This window comes from Haemaphysalis longicornis, unplaced genomic scaffold (assembly GCF_048455015.1).
Source record: "Haemaphysalis longicornis isolate Haplotype H1 unplaced genomic scaffold, Haemaphysalis longicornis Haplotype H1 scaffold_1, whole genome shotgun sequence".
Taxonomy (NCBI): domain Eukaryota; kingdom Metazoa; phylum Arthropoda; class Arachnida; order Ixodida; family Ixodidae; genus Haemaphysalis; species Haemaphysalis longicornis.
In genome coordinates, this window is record NW_027526203.1 from 474,992,450 (window position 1) to 475,014,410 (window position 21,961).

Below are 21,961 nucleotides of genomic sequence, written 5' to 3' on the forward strand. Positions count from 1 at the left end.
GCTGTGAATGTTTTTCAAATGATTTGTTGCAAGAATCCAGCAGCCGTCATAAAATAATGAATTCGAAGCAAATAATGATTTGTTGTTGATAATTTCTAAGCAAATAGGTGCAGAAGTGATAACCAGCAGCAGCCGTGAACACTGCAGTAGGAACTCAATTGGCCAGTTATTTTCATTACAACATGTGGAGCGCTACATTCGATCAGCTTCATCCACAAATGCAAAGCCATTCAAGAGCCCCGTTCAGGTTTCGAGATTTTCTCTCCATTTGTTGAACTGATCGATGCTGCCTGGCAGGATTTTTTAGCGGTGGCTGCAAAGTGGATTCCGATGTGCACCATCACTGCGGTTATTGTCAAGGCTCACAGCCACTGACACTGAGGAGCCGGCGACAAGGTGACCACACACGGGGGACCAAGTGCGAGCGCTTGAGAGAAAAGCTTCGCTTCAGAGCACCCTCTGTGAATCAGTGTGTGGCACACACAAACAGTTACCTGAAGCACTGCACAAGCCTGATTGCCTGCCTCCAGCAGCACCCTTACGCAAGTGCTGTCTCTTCCACAGCCCTGGCTCACCGGGAAAGCCTCTCACTTTGATCCCAGTGCCGTGTGCTCCCTAGCTGACGTCTGCTCTCACCGTACAAGGGTGCAGGCGCTGTCGCTGGTGCAATCCTCGAAGCCGCTCCAGGTAGTTCAGGGTTTCATCCAGGCATTACCACCTGCTATAGTGCCCTCAATAAAACTCCGCCATTAGGTGAATATGAACTCGGGAGCAAGGGAGAGTCCTGCTATAATGCCCATAAATGTAGCTAGTCTGCCGTCCGGGCCAGTGTTGCATTGCTGATTAGCCACAGTGTCATCTCATCGCATTCACCGCGTTTGCCATTGATACAATTTTAAGAACTAAATTTTGATTCTTCTAATTATTTATTCTCTCGCTTTTTGTTGTCAGAATATCTTTTTCTGGGAATTGATTGATTCTAGGGTTTAACGCGCCGACGCAACGCAGGCGATGAGGCGCGCCGTAGTGGAGGGCTCCAGATTAATTTTGACCACCTGGGGATCTTTAACGTCGTTTTTGCTTTTCGCCTCCATCAGAAAAGCGGCTGCTGCGGCCGGGAATCGAACCCGCGACCTCGGGCTCAGCAGCGCAACGCCTTAGCCACTAAGCCACCGCGGCGGGTTTTTTCTAGGAATTTAAATGGGAAGAAGGAGTGTAACTGTTGCATTGTCTGCCTGCATGCCATTGCTTGCAGCGTCCGTCTGCATGCTTTGGTGGGCACATAATCAGAGGCATGCACAGTTCTGTTTACTCTTTTAAAATGCCTATAAAACCTATTTAGACAAGAAAAAGTAAACAAACAAATAGTTAGGTCAGGAGAAGCTATCAAAACAATGATTTAGTTCTTGGAAAAATGGCTCACTAGCAAACATGTCAGTACAGTGAGAGAGCACTGAAGTCGATTGATGTGCTGTTCGCCCGATAGCTTTCATTGCAAAAGGGACCCTGCTGAGGCCGCGAATGGCAGACGACCCGAATTTCTAGGGTAGTCCTTAGTTGCGCTGCAACCCTGCAGCACTGTCCATTTTGGTTGTTACACATACTGCTGCCAGGCTATGCCACGAGCTTAGAGTTGTGAGCAGGTGCAACTTCTTCTGGTAAAAGGTAAAAAAAATAAAATAAAAAAAAGTGCCACAACTGAATAAAATTTTTGCACGACTTCGGAACATTGTAAATCTTTGCTTAGCAATAAAACGGAGGTTATTTTGACTGTTATAAAAACATTAGGTGATTTGATTAATGAGCAGCTTAACATTGTGGTAGTTAAAACTCCTATTGACAGATGGCAGCACAATACATACTCCCACACCACAGCCAAATTAGGGGCAACTTCTTGATACCTGGGTCCCATGGGGTGTTTTAAAACCCCATGTACTGAAAGAGGACTTTCTCTGGGGAGAGAAATCTCTGACAAGGGACTTCCTGAAGACAGTGCCAGGGAAATGGATGACAGCGGAATGTGAACTGCAATGCAAATACTAAATACTTTCTCTGAGCATTCCTCACTTGCATTATGCCATTATATGCAGATGAAGGCCTTTTTCTTTTGTGTCTCTGCTATCCCCAAATTGAACTTTGTATTACATGCAGGTTTTTACGGCATATATCTATGTTTACAGGGTCGGCATCCCTAGCTAGAGCTCAGTAAGCTATTCCAGCTATTCCCTAATGAGGAGCTCGCTCCATCTCATGGTCAACCATAACGCTTCCGAGGAAAACTTTCTGGTTGGCGGGGAGAAAGGGCAGCAAAGGCTGGGGCTGCTAGTTGATTAAAGTATGCAAGGCGTGGTCTTCACATCTCTGGCATTCCCTCGATTATTTCAATCTGCTAGCTGATGCACATCAAGTGCTTCAAACTTATGTCATCATCAAGCACTTCCTTTTTTTTTCCTTTCAGGATTAGAGGCCACGGTGTTTTGGAAAAATGACCGAGGTATGATAACAATTTTTCTTACTTTCCACGAGTTCTTCTCTGCTGTGGGTGCAGCCAGCAATCCTTCTGCTTGCAGCTGTCACAACCACGGTGTCACTGTCGCCTCGGACTCCGGCACCGTGCAGCATTAGTGTGAGGTTTGTCTTCTTCTCTCCTATACAGCATCAGAAAGCATACTAGCATTGGAAAAATTATTTTCACTGAAGCCCCGTGAACTTTGTCTTTAAATCCGGAAAAACAAAAAGTTGAGTTTAACAGAGTGTTAAGGTAGCTGAAATGCCATACACGTATGCTGATGCCTGGGGCAACACGTAAGGAATTTTTACTCTCCATCATTGTGAGATTACTTAATGACAAGCACACAGTTACGACGATTCTGAGGACACCAGCTTAAATTCATGTCCGTTTCACTGTGCTTCTCATCCTGTACTGCCTTATGCTGAGCCTGAAAGAATTATATTCATAGCAAGTAAATAGTGCAAGTTGGAGTGAGGGCTAAAACAAGGAGGATAAATGTTAGGCTTGTGCGAATAGTGATATTTTAGTTCGAAGCGAATTTGAAGTGAATAGTCGTTGGGGTCGAATACTTTCGAAGCGAATTTGAATAGCTGTCAGGTGTCACTCTTCCTGTCACTGAGACACTGAGCTTCCGGGCCTGGCAGGACCTTCATAAAAAGTTCTATACAGTGGAATCTTGATGAGACGTTTTTGGGTGATACGAACTTCGGGATAATACGAATTTCTAATAAGTCCCGGCGAAATGGGATTGTTGTTGTTGTTGGAAAACGTTTATTCAGAAAAAGGGGGAGGGGAGGGGGAGAGAAAGAGTTAGGAGCGGTGGGTGGCCATCCTATTCCGGTAGGCCGCGCAGGGTCGCCTTCGCCTTCGCCCGAGAGATCAGGGCTTCCTGGTCCTCGAGCTGGCAACTGCGCAACGCGCTCTCCCATCGCTCTACAGAAGGGGGATCGGGTGGTTGGGGGTTCAGTGGGCACATCCAGACAAGGTGCAGGGTTGTGTTGGGAGTGTCGCAGCGTGAGCAGTTGGGTGCATAGCAGGTGGGGGAGATGTGGTGGAGGGCGACGTGGTTGTGGTATGTGTGAGTTTGAAGTCTTCGCCAGATGCGGGCGTCGGGAACGGAGAGCGAAGGGTGAGGAGGGGGATAAGTGCGTCGGGAGGTCCTGTAGAGGTACAGGATGTCGGTGTAGGTTTGTTGGAGAGGGGTCAGAGTAGGGGGACCATGGTCTAGGTTGAGGCGGCAGGCCTCGTCTGGGAGGGCCCGGATGAAAAGATCGCGGGCCGTGGCGTGAGCCACTTCGTTCCCAGGGAGGGATGTGTGGCTTGGTGTCCACACGATGCGGGTTAACGGTAGAGTGCGGCGTTGGGACAGGATGTGGAGTGCCAGGGTGGAAACTCTGCCTTGAGCGTAGCGGCGGCAGGCGGCTTGAGAGTCCGTGAGCACCGTGACAGTTGGAGTCGTAGCGTGAGCGATGGCGAGGGCTATAGCGGCTTCTTCTGCCGTGCTCGTTGATGCTGTCTGCAGGCTGGAAGCAACGAGGGTGGTGGCGTCGGAGCGCACTACGGCAGCTACGTGTGCTCGTTGTCGGGGGTAGGGAGAGGTGTCGGTGTAAAGGGCAGTTGAATCACTGCCGTACTTTCGAAGAAGGAGGCGGGTCCGATGCTGTCGTCGTCCGATGTAGTACGTGGGGTGCATATGGCGTGGGATGGGAAGCACCCGTATGTTCGCGCGTTGAGTAGTGGGTATTCGTTGGGGGGTATCGGGAGTCTGCTCTACATGTCGACCGAGCTTATGCAGCAGGTGTCGGCCCGTTGGGGCCAACACCTGTTTTTGTGGGCTGTTTTTATGGGCTACCCAAAATTCATAAACCCGGTGTGCCCCTCTGGCCTATTGTGGGCTTCACAACTTCACCACTTCAAGCACTGTCCAACTTCCTTCATCAGGTTCTCTCCCCTCTCATCGGCAAAACGTCCACCCACGTCAAGAACGCCGGCCACTTCGTCAAACTTGTCTCCGAAGTACCAATCGACCGTGGGGACAGACTCGTCGCCAGCGTCCCTGTTTCCCTGGCCGCCGCAACCGCTACAAGTGCCCTCGAGAACGACGACAGCCTGAGCTCCAGGACCTGCCTCAGCGTCGGCGAGATAACGCAGCTTCTGCAGTTCTGCCTGCAAAGTATATATTTCTGCTACAAGCAGTAATATTTCAGGCAAGTAAGTGGAACTTCGATGGGGGCTGCTATTTCCGTGACCACAGCAAATCTTGTTATGAAAAAGATTGAAAGGACCGCTCTGGAAAATTTCCCCGAAAAGTCCAAGGTGTTTCTCCGGTACGTGGACGACTGCATTTGTGTCATCAAAGAAACAAAAACAGACAACTTCCTGTCACAGCTAAATTCGATTGAACCAGCCATCCAATTCACCATGTAAAAAGAAATGAACAGCACCTTACCACTCCTTGACGTTTTGATAAAAAGACAGCCAGACGGACTAAATTTCACAGTGTACATACAGGCAACCCACCCATACCGGCCGCTACCTGCAATTCGATTCCTGCCACCCAAATTCCCACAAATCATGTGTGGTCTCAGCTCTCTTACTTAGAGCCAGAACTATATGCTCAACAGAAGAGGACCGGAAGAAAGAAGAAAAAGCCGTAATCGCTGACCTGAAGAAAAATGGATACACGAGCAACTTCATACGACGCGTCAAACGCCGTCTCCCTCAATCGGGCTGCAACCCAGAAAATCCCTCTGTACTGACGCCGCCGGTCAACAACCCCTCTCCTGTCTCCGCCATCTGCACCCCCACCCTCTCCGCACGCCGACCCACCCGTATGTCCCTCCCCTATGTTAAAGGAACGAGGGAAACATTATCCCGCATTCTTTGCAAGGAAGGCATTGTCATCTCCCACAAGCCAGTGTCAACTCTTGGACGGCTCATACCTCGACCTAAAGAGCGGCCGCCAAAAGAAAAAGCCCAAGGGGTCGTCTACAAAATTGCTTGCGCACAATGCCCCGCTAGTTACGTTGGGGAGACCAGGAACTTCCCGGAACGCCTCCGCCAACACAAAAACGGCATTCGCAAGTCCGACACTCAGCACAGTGCATTGGCCGAGCACTGCGAAAAAGCTGACCACAGAATTAACTTTGACGGTGCACAGGTGATTGGCACTGAAACCCATTACTCACAAAGATTACTCCTTGAGTTCTGGCACATACAAGGGAACCGGCAAGGCCTGAATAGATCCCTCGGAGCCCTTCCCACCGTCTACGCCCACGGCCTCCGATGCGCAAGGGCAAGATTCCAGTAAGAAAAAAGAAAAAGAAGAAGACACCTTATTTAATCGCTGCTTCTTGTCGTACACAGTCACCCCTGATGAAGGAGCTGAGTTGGCTCTGAAACGTTGGGACCGCTTTGAATAAACGCCCTTGGTTGGTGTATTTGCCTCTTCAGATATCGTGATACGTGCATTGGGCACCTAAAATACAGATACTAAGATAAATTTAAGTTTGACATAACGGCATATTTCGGAGATACTTTTGCAGGCATAGAAGAAAAGTATTCCGGAATACAGATAAGAGATACAGATACTGAAATACCCTTTTTTTCTATGACCTCATGTTCTACAATGCATTTTTATGAAGCGTTATGTATTTCAGAACTAATACATACACAAAATTGAATAACTAATACAATTGAACATCGAAGAGAAATGCATAACTTCTCCTCGATAAATTGCAGTGGCAGCATGGACTCTACAATCAACTTCTGCAGGGGCTCATCAAACTTCTTTTGTTCTGTGTTGTTTTTCGTCGCACTGAAATAATTGTCCCGCCTTGGTTGTTGCTATAACTGTTTTAAACAGTTACATCACTGACAGAGAGTATTGGAAAGCAGGTGGTATGGCTCCATCTGAACAAACGTACAGACAGACCAAAATTTCCATGTTCAAGTAGCCCAAGAAAGACTATAGCCTTAAAAAAAAGCAGTCATCTTCTGCGCCACCAAAATTAATGTAACAAGATACTCTTATGTGCCACAGTATCTAGGTATATTCAATACACCGTAAAAATATTTCACCACTGAGATACAAATACATTTTTCAAATGTATTTCAATACTGAAATACAGATACTAAAAAGTGTCTCCGAGATACTATCACAGTATCCCAGCGTCGGGATACTGCCCCAGCCCTGTTTCAAACTGTGTCTTTCTTTATGGCCTGCCCCAGTAGATGCACTCTTTGAAATGATGGCTTAAAAACTAAGAGCAAGCATCAACAATCCCTCCACTGTACCTTTTAACAAAGAAGTAAATAAGTAAGTAAGTAAACAAGTAAGAAGTGTAGAGCACATTTGACAGGGCTTTGACCAAACACCAGAAATTGGTTGTCTTATTGGGCTTTCTCTCTGTGGTGGGCCTTTAGCGTGCCTTGGCCGGAATAGGCAACCTTAAAGGGACACTAAAGGGATTTGTGAACATTGTGGGATTACGTGAGCAAATTGTAGTCTGGAGTTCCTAGGCCATGTTTTGGCCACTCTCAGTGCATTTACGCGAGTTTATTGCGGTGGCTCTAAGTTGATTTTTTTATGCTTGGTTAATGTTTTCTATACTGAATTCACCATTTTGCGCTGCAACCTTTATTGTTCCATGAGCGAGCTCGCAGAATGCGCGCTGACTGACACTGACATGCTGGCGAGTTCTCGTTGGTGGGGTGTCGACATAAGCACCGACTGCTTGCGGGCACAGTGCCGAATCAGCCCACTGTCGGCCTGGTGCAAACACACCTCTTGCGACACAGGGGAGCTCCAAATGTGGAGGCTAAGCGCCTCACATTTGAGCGTGTCTGATAATGTGGGGGGGGTGAGGAGCATTCAGTCACGGTGTATACCTTGGCTAGTGAAGGTTACGATTCTAAGCGGTGCTGGTGGGCTTATTTTACCCATTCTATGAGAGCCGGCAACATGGCAGAAACGCAACATGCCGATTCCTGAGATATCGAGAACGCCCAGCCAACGATAATGTCTGATGCCAAGCATGTTGTTTCACAGAACTGAAACCGAAACTAGTTTGAATTGCAATCTTGGATGTCGTTCAATCACATCGCATCTTGAATGTGCGTCCACTGCAAATGTTGCATGGTATTTTTCTTCTTTCAGGACTGCTTTATCGATGGGATAAATGAGGATGATTGTGTTTATTTGTACCAGTCTATGCAGTGCAAACAAAAACAGAAGTTTCACAAATTCACTTCTGTGTGTCCCTTTAAGGACAACAGGGCTATGTACTTGAACACACGAGGGCTTGCTACAAACTGCATAAAAGAGGGGCAGAATTGTTCTCTGCATCCAGTGCTGTGGGACTGAGCCATGCTTAACCTAGCAATGTATAAATAGCCTTGCTTATGTGAGCTGAACATTGTGCAGTGTAAAGAGGGCATGAGTGCTTCAAGCAGAATTCCTTTTGTACCGAGCCCATTGCATGTGACTGCCCCTGTCCTTGAAGAACACCCTGCGTGAATGTGTTGGCCATTAGTGCTGTTTGGTCATAGTATCTGGGACTGGAGTAGCGGATGCACTTTCATGTGCCACTTTGACTTGGTGAGCCCTGGCCAAGAGCCTCCCTGTTTGGCTGCACAGGGCCGAGTTCACCAGCCTGGACAGCTGCAGCCACGTGTGCTGGCTGGAGCCGCTGCAGGTGCACTTTGCAGACCTGCTGTTGCCGCTTCCCGTACCAGAGGAGCACCTTGCGCCGGACGACTACCGACCACTGCTCTGGAACAGCCTCTGGGAACAGTAGGTGGCCCTTGCACCTTGGCCCTGAACATACGTGGCTGACACCCTGCAATTGTGCTTCCGACTCCTGCTGGCTAATTGCATGGGTTGTGTGAGATGTGCGTGCACCGCTTGGCACACTTTTGGGGCATAAAATGCAGGCGACGCCACCCTTCAGCTATGGATATTTCACTGCACGATGTCACAAAGACAAATTGGTGCTTCTGTCTTAGGTAACGCTTGCTGGCAACGAAAATTTTCATTGGTGGCGTCAATGGGGACTGCCGCCCAAATGGCAGTTGCAAAGCTGTAGGCATTCCCAATTTATTTGTAGACATGGAGTAGGTTAGTAGTGGGCAGCAAAGCAGTCATTGCTGATTGTCAGCCTTGTAAGACTCTGCGTGCGAAGCCCAGCTAGCAGTCGAGACCAAAACTGTCGAAAGGAAGTTTTATTAAGGCTTACTAGTGCATTTCACGTTATGAGTGAAGATGTCTGCTAGGCCCTGTATGCTCCCTCAAAATGGTCGCTGAAAGCACAAATCGGCTTACAATGCGAAGAGCTTGTAGCACATGTCGGAGGGAATTGCGTAAATCTGCACGGCAAGTTTGGCCACACAGTAATCAATGTGGTCGACTGTCGATAATTGGAATTTTTGCTTAACTCTGTCGTTACCGCACCTATTCAGAATCGTTCAATTTGAACGATACCTTGGGAGCCCCTTTTCATAGCGTTCCAGGCATTGCTGGAACAAGTGAAGCCTTTTCGGGTTAGCTCAGAAAATTCCCTTTCAAAATCAGTTTTGTTTTCATTTTTGCAACAAAAACATGATTCCTGACACGCATTTGCATCACATGGCTGTGGAAAAGGAGCGGGGTCATCATGCGTCACTGCTACTAAAGAAGGCGTGCTGCTCGCTATTTCTCTGCATCAGTGTTTGGATTTTGTTATCAGGGCACGAATGGTGATTCAGAAGATCATTTTCAATCGTCAGGTCTGCACTCTGACAGTAATATGGTTTACGATATCAGGGCACGAATGGTGATTCAGAAGATGATTTTCAATCGTCAGGTTTGCACTCTGACAGTAATAATCATTGAAATTGGCTGAAAATATAAGCCAGCGCCTATTTACCAAGGTATTTTATTATTTTAGTGGGCAACAAAGCAGTCATTGCTGATTGTCAGCCTTGTAAGACTCTGCGTGCGAAGCCCAGCTAGCATTTGCAAACAGCTTACAACAGTTTTGGCTTTGTTTCTGCATCGCGAAATTCATATTTGGTGCTACTACGCAGTTATACAACTACAAGCCTATCTGCCATGGCACCTTTTGCGCCCACTTCTGGTTCTTAAAAAAGCATGCCGCTCCTGATTTCATCCCACCATAACCTGATTTCTGCGATAAGAACTTCCGACGCAAGTCGAAAGATGACGCCCAGTTGCCAGATATCAGTTCGGACAAGGAGAGCGCTTCAAATCGGCCTTGCGCACCGCCAGCTGTTTGCTGGCTAGTTTCGTTTCTATACGAGGGTGTCTCCGGAGGTGTAGTGTTGCTCTTTAGTAGAACTGCCTATTCGGACGGCGTCTCCGACAGGTTTGGTATTGTTTCCTTTCGAAAATGTTACATGGCGGTGCCATGCAGCGGGCTCGTAGTGCTGAACTCTCTCATCGCACAACAACCACTTGGTGAAAGCTTGCTGGGCACAATTCTAGCGCATTGCACCTCATTCCTGCAAGCAGGGCTGCAATAGCATGTCAGAAGATGATGATGAACCGCATGTTTATGTTTTGAGAGATAACTGACGGTGAATGTCAGCAAGCATCCACCACCAAGTTTTGTTTGCAACTCCATGCAGATCTTTCCGCATCGCATGCTTGTCCCAAATACTGTGCTGGCTGTAAATGCAAAGTTAGTCGGTGACTAGATGTTTTTATGTCACGTGGAGACAAGGTAGTGCCTCTGATGATGTCAAACCGCCAAAACCACCCAAAATTACGCATTTTGAAACGGAAATTGGGCTTCACCGCATGGCCCGGGAACCACGTGTGCTGCTAACATTTTTTTTTTTTTTAACGCAGTGTCTAGAGTTACGTCCGACGGAACCCAAAATTGAAAACTACAGTTACGTCCGACGGAACTTTAAGCAAATTTCTAGGGTTACATCCGACGGAACCCAGAATTGGAAACTATAGCGTATTTTCCGGTCTATAAGTCGCACCTTTGTATAAGTCGCACCCCCCTCAAAATGACAGTTTTTCCGAAAAAAACGTATATAAGTCACACCAGTGTATGAGACGCACCGGTGTACAAAACGCACTTGTTAATTAGGTAAACTTATAATGAATCATGAATCAGATCGTTAGGAAGTGCGGCGAAAGTACACGGTTGTGGCGGCCACTGCCTATGATTGCATCCCCCAGTAAGGGGGGTGCGTTCACGTTATATGCACGTGACACGTGCATATACCATCCAAAGTCTAGACAGAACTAACTTCTCAAAAATGGTTTATTGATACACCCAGATGGCATGTACCTAGAGACGGCGTTTAGGCAAAACCATCGAAGTCTTCTTTTTCCGACACGCTAACAAATAATTTGGCAACTTCAAGTGAGAGTTCCGCCGGTGTATCGCTGTCGTACTCCGACTCACTAATGTCTTCTTTGCCAACATCGTCACCACTTGCGGACCGCATCACTCCGGCCTTTATGAGCCTGGCTGCAAATGTTTTTGTAGAAATGGAGTCCCAAGAGTCGGAGACCCATTTGGCCACCTCTCCAAACGTTGCGCGTCTTTTGCGTGCTGTCGTAAATCAGTGCAATAAAGGTGTCATGGCAGACGGAAGTGGCCTGAAAATCGAAACTTATCAGCAAGATGTCATTTTAAAAATTAGCAGCACGTTTACCTTTTACCTCCTTCAGAGTAAATCTCTGTAATAATTTATAAGCTGCATTTTGTTTTTGCAACTTAGTTTGATGTTATTTTGAATTTATTCTGAACTGTAGTTACTGCGTATGGCAGGAAGTGGCGCGCTGTTGTCGCAGGCCATTATCATTGTTTTTGACTGGAAAAAGCTGCAAATTCTTTGGTTTAACGTCCCCAAGCGACATATGGGCTATGAGAAACGCCATAGCGGTGGGCTTCGGATTCATTTAGATCATAGAGCTGTGTCTCTTAACATGCACTGGCCACGCGCGGCCGCCGCGAACCGGATTTACTCCATACATAAGTCGCACCGGTAGATAAGACGCACCAACAAAAATTTCAGAAAAAAACCGCGACTTATACACCGGAAAATAGGGTAGTTACGTCCCACGGAACTTTAGGTCAGTTTCTAGGGTTACGTCCGACGGAACCCAGAATTGAAAACTAGAGTTACGTCCAACGGAACTTTAGGCCAATTGTTTTGAGTTACGTCCGGCATAACGTAAAGCACAAAAAAAAATTTACAGCTAACGGCGCCAGCTACCGTGACGGTCTATATGTGTAATCTATATGCAACATTATTGAAACGGTCGCTTGAACGATAAATGAAGTCAAATTCCGAAACACGAATGCTGCTGATTTACGCCCAACCGGTTCAGAATGAGCTAATATATAGGTATAACATGTTCGACAGCACCGGCTTCCCGTCGGTTGTACCTCTGTACCGAGCAGTGTACTCTGCAGGCCGAGGGCAGGGTGTTTTGTCCAGGGTGAAAGCTATGGTAATCCCACCCTCTGTGAAAACCTTCTTTTTTAAATTGCACACCAACACACTACCTGTGAAAACATGGGTGGAAGAGCGAGGCCTTTTTGTTGCTTGGAGCAACTTGTGCGTTCTTTGTCAAAAACCTGAAACTACAGAATATGCGTTTATAGAGTGTTGGGATGCCATTTTGTTCTGGGACGTCCTGATGAGAAGCCTAAAGAAGGAGTATCCGGTGACACCCTACGGAATCAGGTTCCTCAGTGTAAATAATGAAGACGATGTACCGCATGATATGGTTATGCTTTTAGGATTGTATAGCATCTGGCGGCGTTCTCGAATGGCGGCGCGCCATGCGGATGTCAGTGCGCAACTTGTGGGCGCATATTTCAGGGAAAAAGTGAACTATCTGTGGGAGTTGTACAAAGTGGAAAACTCTGACGCGAAAATCTTGCCAGTACTTCAAAAATTGACATCATTTGATGTTTATAGTAGTTTCCGCCAACCAAAACATAGTAGGCGCTTTTTATTACATTGCTGACTTGTAAAAATGTAAAAAAAGGAAACAGACAAAAAATACTCACCGTCGGTCAAGTGGTCAGGAACGTGATATAAGCGCCCACTCTACTGCAGCGATATGGGTTCGAATCCCAGCTGGGTTCATGGATTTTTTTAAATAAAGGATTCAAATTTTTCTGTGCTAGTCCACGTACACTTCTTTCCGTATCCAACACATGTAAGCAAAGGAGAAGACGGGAATTAACAAAATTGAACCTCGTGCAATAAGTGCAGTGCCAGTTTGTAGCGTCTGCAGTTTGCCGAGAACAAATTTACGTGCGTCAAAATTAACAAATGTAATCAACAGGGCTAGGTGTCGGTTAATATGTTAACCAGATTAATCGGTCTACTTTATGCATTGATTATTCGGTTGTGTTGGTTTGGAAGAACAAATGACCAAAAATAATTAAGTAGCAGATATAAGATCGATCAATATGCTCATACACTTGTTCACACACATTCCAGATGAGGTAAGCAGGTCATCGTCACGGCGCATGATGCGGGCGAGACACTTATCAGCTCATACACTTGTTCACACACATTCCAGATGAGGTAAGCAGGTCATCGTCACGGCGCATGATGCGGGCGAGACACTTATCAGCTCGTTCGTCACACGCACACGTCTCTAGAATTGGGAACATCAGCACCCGCCGTGAGCGCAGATGGCGCCGAATTATCGCGCCTTGCTTACTACGAAAATAATTTCTACAACGGCAAAACGGTGTATATAATTGCCCACTTGTTTTTTGTGCCATGTATATTTGTTGTAGTTTTTATTCAAAATTTAGCCCTGTGGAACGAAGATACACGAGTTCAGAGGTACACGAACAAGTCCACTTTGTGTATAAAGTCTAAGAGTTGTCGTTGAAATAATAATGAGTTTTCTCACCAGCTTAAACCGGTTAAAACAATTATTCACGGCTAAAGCATTAATCAATTAATTGGAAGGTTAATCGATCAAGAACCTACCCCTAATAAGAAATAATTGATTAGCGGCAATAAAGCGAATGTCCTGGTAATCCTTTTTTTCTTCACAGAAAAAAATAAGTGTCGATAAATTTTAATTAATTGATCTGGCTGAATAAAGAAAAAAGTAAGGAGGTTCTATTTTGTTTATTCCCGTCTTCTTCTTTGCTTGAATGTGTTGGATATGGAAAGAAGTGCAAATGGACTGGTACAGAAAAATTTGTATCTTTTAATTAAAAAAAATATTCCTTCAACCCAGCTGGGATTCGAACTCACATCGCTGCAGAAGTGTGGGCGCTTATACTGTATCACGTTCCTGTCCACTCGACCGACGGGTAGCCGACGCTGTCGAACATGTTACTTATGATTTATTCATTCCGAACCGGTTTGGCCGTAAAGCAGCAGCGTTTGTTTTTTCGAATTTGACATCATTTATCGTACAAGCGATCATTTCAATAATGTTGCGTATAGATTACACATATAGAGTGTCACGGTAGCTGGTGACGCGTTAGCTGTAATTTTTTTTCGAACTTTACGTAACGCCGGACGTAACTCTAGTTTTCAATTCTGGGTTCCGTCAGACATAACCCTAGAAACTGGCTTAAAGTTCCGTCGGACATAACCCTAGTTTTCAATTTTGGGTTCCGTCGGATGTAACTCTAGACACGGCATTTTTTTTAATCTAACAAACCATTTTGGGAAAGTCAACATTTTTTGTAAGATGTGTTTTTGAAAGTTTTCCTACACGAGGTGTATTCAAAATGTTTCCTACTATCAGTGGTATGTTATTATCAGTGGAAAATTAGAAAAACTGGTGTTGTTGGGAAGGGAGTTAAATCATCTGCATTTTATGTTGCTGCAATGAGTGCCTAACCAACATGTCTGGCAGTAAAAAAATGTTTCCTTAGAGTGCTGAAAATTGGTGAATTTCCCGTGGTAACGAAAGAGTTAATTTTTAATAATTTTTTTATTAAAGTTAATTTTTTAATTTTAAGAGTTCATAAGTCTGAACTATCATGCACAGCCAGAATCAAAAGTTTATGGACCAGGAAAATGGCAAATTTAGGTTATTTCTCTTCCTATAGCAGCCTGAAAAACGGTCGAATGCTTGCAAGATGTCGTATAAGTACTGAACTAATGAAAGCTACTGCACATGCTACTCCGGGCTGACGTACGGCAGAGAAATAACTGAAAATTGCTCCTTTCATGGTCCGTAAGCTTCTCCTCGTGGGTGTACACTCAAACGGGCGATGAAAGCTCAGATTCTGAACAAAACCAGAAAGGGAAGAGTGTTACGGACTGCTGGCAATGCGTTATTGTGCCTTCTGTTTAATTGGAAGTTCAGTTAATTCCAAGTTTCTTGCTGTCCCCGTGGACTTCGTATTAACAGAAGTTGACTGTACATGAATTTCACAATTAAGCGAGACACACAAGCTGTCTTTCAAGAATAGTAGTTAATTTGCATTTAACCGGACAGCACTGCTATTCAACTAGGCAGTGAAGATGAGCCTACCCTTTTGCTTAAACAATGTTGCTATATTTGTCAGACACTGCCCTTCAAAACTTGCGAAAGAGCACGGTAAAATCTCTTATAATACCGTGATGGTGAAAATTCGTGAATACGAATGTGTATTTAAAACACGTATTTACAAAGAGGAGAGCACCGGCATGGCAACTGCATGAACCTCTTATTTATTTAACTGATTTCTAGGTTTCTCGCCAAGTCCTATCATGGCCAGCTTCATCTTCTTTTTGGCTGTATTTGGCTGTACCCAAGAACATCTCCACGATGCTTCAGGCTATATGCTAGTGCCGTATTTATCTGCTGCTGCTGGTGCACACTGTCACAATATGCACCCATTTATGGTACAATCGAGCACAGATATATCATTACGAAGCCAAAAACGATGCAGGGTTCTTCCAGTAAACAAGGTTTGTTGGAGCGAACATCTGCTCCGCGAAGAACTTACAACGAAAGCACAAGTGTCGAAGAAGCAGTCAGCAAAGTGTTGGGCACAGAGAGTGTTTGCGAATCAAATGCCGCGACATTTGCCCTGCGAGCGTTTATCTCTTCGCATTAATCTTTCTGGAATCATCGAATTGCACCTGGAACACTGGCAATCAGAGACGAACATTCCAGTCTAGTGACGACAGGTGAAACACTCTCCCTATCAAATAAGATAGCCTGTGTGGCATACAAAAGAAAGGTAAAGAAACGCATGCTTTGTTTCGAACACAGGTAAGACAGCCGGGCGGGGCCAGACGCTGACAGCAAAACACAGAATAAATAGAAGGCATGGTTTGCGGCAAGATCGAACCAAGATATTCCAAATTACTCCATATATTGAACAATGTAAACATCCCCTTGGAAAGTTCATGCAAGCGTTTAGCACTGTTGTGCGGGTGTATTAAACTCCTGTTCACCGGCACAGTTCGTATTTCGTGCACCACACCACAAGTACCCCTGATAGGGTTGTGGTGATGACTTCTCATGCACGCTGCTAAGCTTGGTGAGAGGGAGGTGGCGTCACGTCACGTCGCTTGGGTGGCCTTTGACACCTGCTCGCAGCAGTGTCAAAAAAAAAAAAAAAAAAACCACTGGGTGTAGCCGCATGGTAATGAGAATGCCCGGAGTGATTGGGTGCAGAAGGCAATAGAGGGGGAGGGGTCACCAACAGGAGGCATTTGGCTTTTATGGGTTTAAGCGGTGCCCCGGTGCTGGCTCTGCTGGCACAGGGAGACTAGGGTGCCTGGATGCGTGCCCCGGACAGTGGCAGGCATCCAAACACACTAAGGGAGACTGGTGTGTTGGGGTGCGGGTTTTGTTTATTCATTTACCGTAAAGGCCCTTACGGGCATTACATAGGGGTGGGAGTGAAAAAGAAAACACATTGTAACATTAAAAACAGCAACGTTCATGGAAATACAAATACAAACACATTCATGTCGAAGTGTGCTGGGCCCTTCGGTGTGGGCCTTTGGCCTTTCCAGCACACCCCAGCCCTCCTGGGTTGAAATAAAGTATTGTTATTGTTGTTGTTATTGTGCATAGCTTAAAATAAGGGTACACAAAAAGGGGAACAACAGTTATCACAGAAAAACAGGGTTAGAAATGACACACGTTAAAAATGACACCACCATTGAACATTGAACCAATCCAACTGGTTCAAAAATGACACAGACATTGCAAAATGATTTATACATTGAGGAATAACTAACTCTTTGATAAATGAGTCGTGGCTAATAAGGGTGACGATGTTACCTGGGAACTGATTCCAGTAATGAATAGCAAGTAAGAGTGGCGAGAAGAAAAATAGGTTGGTAGGTGCGAATATTGGCTGGACTTTGAATGCATGATCTAAATGGTAAAAAACTCAACTAGCGGGTTTTATGTGCAAGACAGTAAAAGAAGACTGGCTGTGGTATAGCCTATGAAAAACCGATAAAAGACTATGAAGCCGGCTTTGTAGAGGTGGTAAGTTCAGGGATTTTTTCATTTCTGTTATACTTGATGTTTATGAGTAGTTCCTGAGAATAAATCGGGTAGCTTTATTTTGGAGGGCTTCAACTTTATTTGAGATATGACTGATGGGGGTTCCAGATTAGGGCTGCATATTCTACCTTTGATCGAACTGGTGTCTGGTCAGCCAGAAGCTTTGTGGATGTGTTAGCTGAATGCAGATTGCGCTTAATGAATTCGAGTGATTTAGATGCTTTGCTGGTTATTGTATCTATGTGACGGTTCCAGGTTAGATCAGATGTTCTGTGGACCCCCAAGTATCTTACCATGGTTACGGTTTGTACAGGCATACTATTGAGAAAATTGTGGCGGGGCTCTGATATGTTAGTTTTGGTAAATGTTATGGCGTTTCTTTTTGGGCACATTTACTTCCATCTGCCAATCCCTACACCATTTCGTCAGTTAAGGTCTACTTGCAAGGATAAGGAATCTTGGGGGTTTTTAATTTGCCTATAAATGACTCAGCCATCTGCAAATAATCGGATAGTAGAATAGATATTACTGTTAATGTCATTGATAGGACCCAACAGTGAGCCCTGTGGGACACCTAAAGTTACTTGAGCTAAAGGTAGGAGTGGTCATTAATGGTTACTGTCTGATACCGATTGGTGAGGAAGTTATTAATCCACCTGTTAACCTTAGTGTTGATATTAAGAGCAGTCAGTTTTTCCATAAGGTGCATGTGAGGGGCTTTGTCGAAGGCCTTGGCGAAATCTATGAATATAGTGTCTGTTTGTGAGGACGAATGTACTGCATTATGGAGGTGAGTAATTAATTCAAATAGCTTTCACAGGAACGGCCTCTCATAAAACCATGTTGGTTGAAAAGAAAGAAGCTGTTTTGTTAGGTAGCTCATTACGGCAGATGATATGTGTTCTAGAAGTTAGCAAACTGTGCTGGTTAAAGAAAGCGGTCTGTAATTAGGAGACACAGATGGCAAGCCTGGCTTGAAGATGGGGATAACACGGGCAATTTTCCAGGCAAATGGTACGCATTCTCTGTCAATGGATTGCTGAAATAGAGCAGCAAAGGTCAGGGATATGGCCACTTTAGTTATTTTTAGCAGTTTAGTGCATATTTCATCGGGGCCTTGTGCAGAATTTGTGGGAAGTATAGTAATGGCTGCAGCAATACCTTTGTGAGTGATAAGCAAGTCATCCATTGCTGAATCTAAGGACTGCATGTTAAGAGTGGCTAGTAATGGGCTTTCATTCGTAAACACAGAACAGACAACAGAACTGAGTTCCTGAAATGCCTCTCGGGACTTTTGAGTGCACTTCTGCGCAACAAAGCTGGCATACAAATGGAGGCACCACAGCCTGGCCGTTCTGGAGTGTGCCGTGTGCACGTCCCTGCAGCTGGTTCCACAAAGAGGCTTTGTTGGGACTGTAGATACCAAAGAGGACAACATTGAGTGCCTCGAGAGTGAATGTAGAGAGCTGTCGGCATTTTCACGCGCCATCCTGGATTGTGCAGCAGCATGCGAGTTCGTAGTTACCAGCACACCTGTGGACACTGTGCAAGCACGGACCATACCAGTGACGGCTGCAAAAAGGGAACAAACAAAATCTCCACACTGCGCTGTACCACACCTGCATTCTCAAGTGCATGTTGGCTTATTAAGTTTGTCACATCACCTGGATGTGTACCTTTGATGAGAAACATCCGGCATATTACATTGCATCGCACAATTCATATTCAGCAGACGTAGACCTGGCAACAGGCTTTGCAATTTTACTGCCCAATTTTGAGTACTAGTGAGTAAATTACAGTGACAATTTTCCCATGCAGCTGGGTGCTCCGAGTAATGACCTGCAAGACACAGACACATCTCTAACTTTTTAAGATCACACAGCTGACTATCTTCTACCCTCTATGCAACATAGTCATCATACTTATCAAAAAGTGCCCTACCTGTTGCCATGCCTGTTGCCTTTATTGCGCTGTTACTGAAATCATTAAAAAATAAATGCTCGAGACATATGTTCGTGTACGAGAGAAGAGGCAGCTGTGCATGGGCTTGCCTGCCATGATTTTTTTCCGGCCGGCTTGAAATCTGCAAGAGCCACTCACTGTAACACGACTGCTGTTTTATGACACTGCCCTTCTCAGCTGCACTTTTGTTTCTTTCTGACTTCCTGGCACAAAGACATATTGGTGTGCACAGTAAATGGGGTACACTTCTTTTTTCCTTTTTTTAAAAAAAAAGTATTTTCTTGTATTGTATGTGGGTTTTTACTGTGAGGCCAAACTCCAAAGTAAGGTATATGTGCCATTTTAAAAAGACTGGTGCAGAGTTTTCCTCATTGATCTCCGCGCATGTCCCTGCAAGCTTTCTGATGAGTGGTGAAACTTGCTTTGAGGAAGCTTACTCAGCAGGGGTTTTGAAGCTAGGAATGTTGGAAACAGCAGGATCGCTGCAAAAATACTGTTTTGTGTGCCAAGCTGTGGTAAAAAGTCACTGCAAGGTCATGTATCGTGGCTGCCAAAGTACGCCTTGGCTAGCGGTTTCATTCGGCCCGTGCAGCAGCCCTTCCCCCTGCGAGCGTAGCGTGTGTGCGTGCAGGCTGAGCGGCAGCGGCCACCAGTCCAGCCTGCGGCTGGGCCCCCCGGGCCCCCAGCTGTGGCGGCAGCTGTGCGAGGGCCTGGCCCCCTACGTGGTGCGCTGGCAGCCCCGGGGGCTGCGGGCGGCCTTCGTGCTGCCCCCGCGGAGCCCCGTGCTGGTGGCCGTGGCCGCCCGAGGCCCGCACCTGGTCGCCTCCCTGCGGCTCCAGGACTGGCAGCTGCTGCCCCCGGTGCACGCCTTCCTCCGCACCCTCGTGTCGGGGCGCGAGGGCAGCTGAAGGGGACTTGTGGAGCACCAGGTGGTGGGACACAGAGGAGGTCCCTTCGGTAGGCGAAACACGCAACTTGTGAAAACCCTAGTGCAACAGCAGGCTGTTGTGTGCTACTGCCTGACCTTGTGGACAGAAAACAGCGAGTGGATGATGACATCAAGCAATGCATCTCTGGACTTCTTTACACAAGCCTAGTAGTTGGTGCATGCTCAATTGTGGACTGGTAATCGGCACTACTTGGCACAAGTGTCACTGCAAATAGGGTAGAACGCTGTTTACAGGGTTTACACAGGCTTTACAGGGTTTACACAGGACTCTGAAATCTTGGAAACCGTTGAATTTAAAATAAACCTCGTTCTCTGTCTCCGGGTAAATATTTTGTGGCATAAAAGCAACTATCCTTTGCAAAACTAGCAAGTTTTACTTTGCACATTAAAGGGCAACTTTAGCACTTTCTGGAAACAGACATGAGCTGGCGGCTTTTGTGGTCTTTAAAGAGGCCGTGCAGACAAAATACAAGTTTGTTTTATTCCAAAGATTTTGTGTCTTGTGCTGCCCCCAGTGCTTGTCCGAAAGCAAACGATGCTATATTCACTTAAAAATTAATCAATTTAAGTAAAACTTTGATTCTCCCACCAAATTGTGTGGTTTCGTTATGTCTGCTATTGCATATGTGCTGGGGAGCTTGTTTACCGTTAGTCAACCTAGATGGCGCCACCATACTGCGGCGGGCTGCTTTCTGCCTTTGTTTTTGACTGTATTTGTACCTGGCTTGTTTTTGTTCATGTAGAAAAGAATCATTTCGTGAAACATGGTGTTCGCTCGACAAATATGGTCACGTAAGACACCGTTCCTTGTGTCAAACGGCCAGTGTCGTCTGAGACAACCCCAAAATGCCACAGTGCTGTGCAGCTAAAACAGCATAGTGCACGCAGTACCAGCAGCAGGACACATTGGTTACTCAATGTTTACGTGTACTTTTTCAACTGTTTACCCCACCATTCTTACTGCTATAAAAAGAATGTGCCCTAAAATCAAGCCAAAATAGCTCGTTCGGCAAGCCTATGAGCCGTGCCTAATTTGCGTTTGCTTTTGCCAGCCTCAGCCAGTTGTACAGCTGGGCATATTACGTCATACATTCCATTTCGGGAAACGAGCTAGTGCGTCGTAGGCCACTCCCTTTTTTCCTAATTATGTAGCTTATTTGAGCGAAGTTTGCATTAAAAGTGGGGTCAGTATGATTCTAACAAGGCAATCTTTTGAATGAACCAAACTTGTGTTTTGTCTGCTGGCCCCTTTAAAGCTAACAGTGCCATGTAAGATCACATTGCTGGGTTAAGAATTTGCACCCCTACTACAATGCCACTTTTTTTGACCTGGCTCTAGCCATCACTGCCCCTCTTCTTTACATGGCATCATGTGGATAGACCCTTCAAAGAAAGCTCCTTGGAGAGAAATACTATTGGGAAGAAAAGTACGTGGGACATGCTTTCACCTGTCCAACAGTATCGGGCACAACAGCTTGTGGGTGTTCATAAATGGTGAGGCTGCTGAAACACAGGCCAGCAGCCTCCTTCTACGGCCCTCTGTGCCTGTGGGCTCATCTGGTTTGCGTGGGAAGGTCATATGGGGGGTCAAATCTGCTGTACCCATTAACCAGGGTGTTGGAACGAAACGAAAAATGGAAACATACAACGAAAAAAAAAACAATATTTTTGGCCAGAACGAAAACGTAACTATATTTATCATTTCGTTCACGAGCAAAACTGAAAAACATTTTGTTTCGGTTTTCAGTTTGAGCGGCAATTTCAGGTATTAGTATTCATTTGAATTTCCATTTAGCGAGATGGGAAATTGCCGTCGATTCACTGGCATAAAATCATCTTTCGTCTCTCTGCCACCCCCTCTCCTTGGGAAGGCTTGCTGCCTGCTTCCATTCTCTCTCCCTGTGTGCCGATAGGCGCCGGGCTGAGCTCTACGCGTGATTGCCGCGGGCATCTGGCTGCGATGCAGACATCACGGCCTTGTTTATTTATTTAGCTTTAGCTTTAACTAGCTAAAGCCAGCATTATCAAGCAATCAGAATGCTTGCTTGCAGCTGGGTACCCTGCA

At 45.8% G+C, this 21,961-nt stretch overlaps 1 protein-coding gene across 3 annotated transcripts in view; it reads left to right on the forward strand.

Moving 5' to 3' along the window:
* LOC144156284 (AP-5 complex subunit beta-1-like) overlaps positions 1 to 20,223 on the forward strand; it is an 88,811-nt gene extending 68,588 nt beyond the window's left edge. For 2 of the 3 annotated variants that reach the window (XM_077688232.1, XM_077688231.1), the window contains exons 18-21: positions 2,459 to 2,494; positions 2,571 to 2,631; positions 8,151 to 8,306; positions 19,579 to 20,223. In XM_077688232.1, the coding sequence (XP_077544358.1) occupies positions 2,459 to 2,494; positions 2,571 to 2,631; positions 8,151 to 8,306; positions 19,579 to 19,855 (530 nt within the window). In that variant the 3' untranslated portion in view covers positions 19,856 to 20,223. Of the gene's footprint in view, positions 1 to 564; positions 695 to 2,458; positions 2,495 to 2,570; positions 2,632 to 8,150; positions 8,307 to 19,578 lie in introns of those variants that run through there. The other variant, XM_077688233.1, reaches the window with a different exon arrangement.
* The last annotated feature ends 1,738 nt before the right edge of the window (positions 20,224 to 21,961 follow it).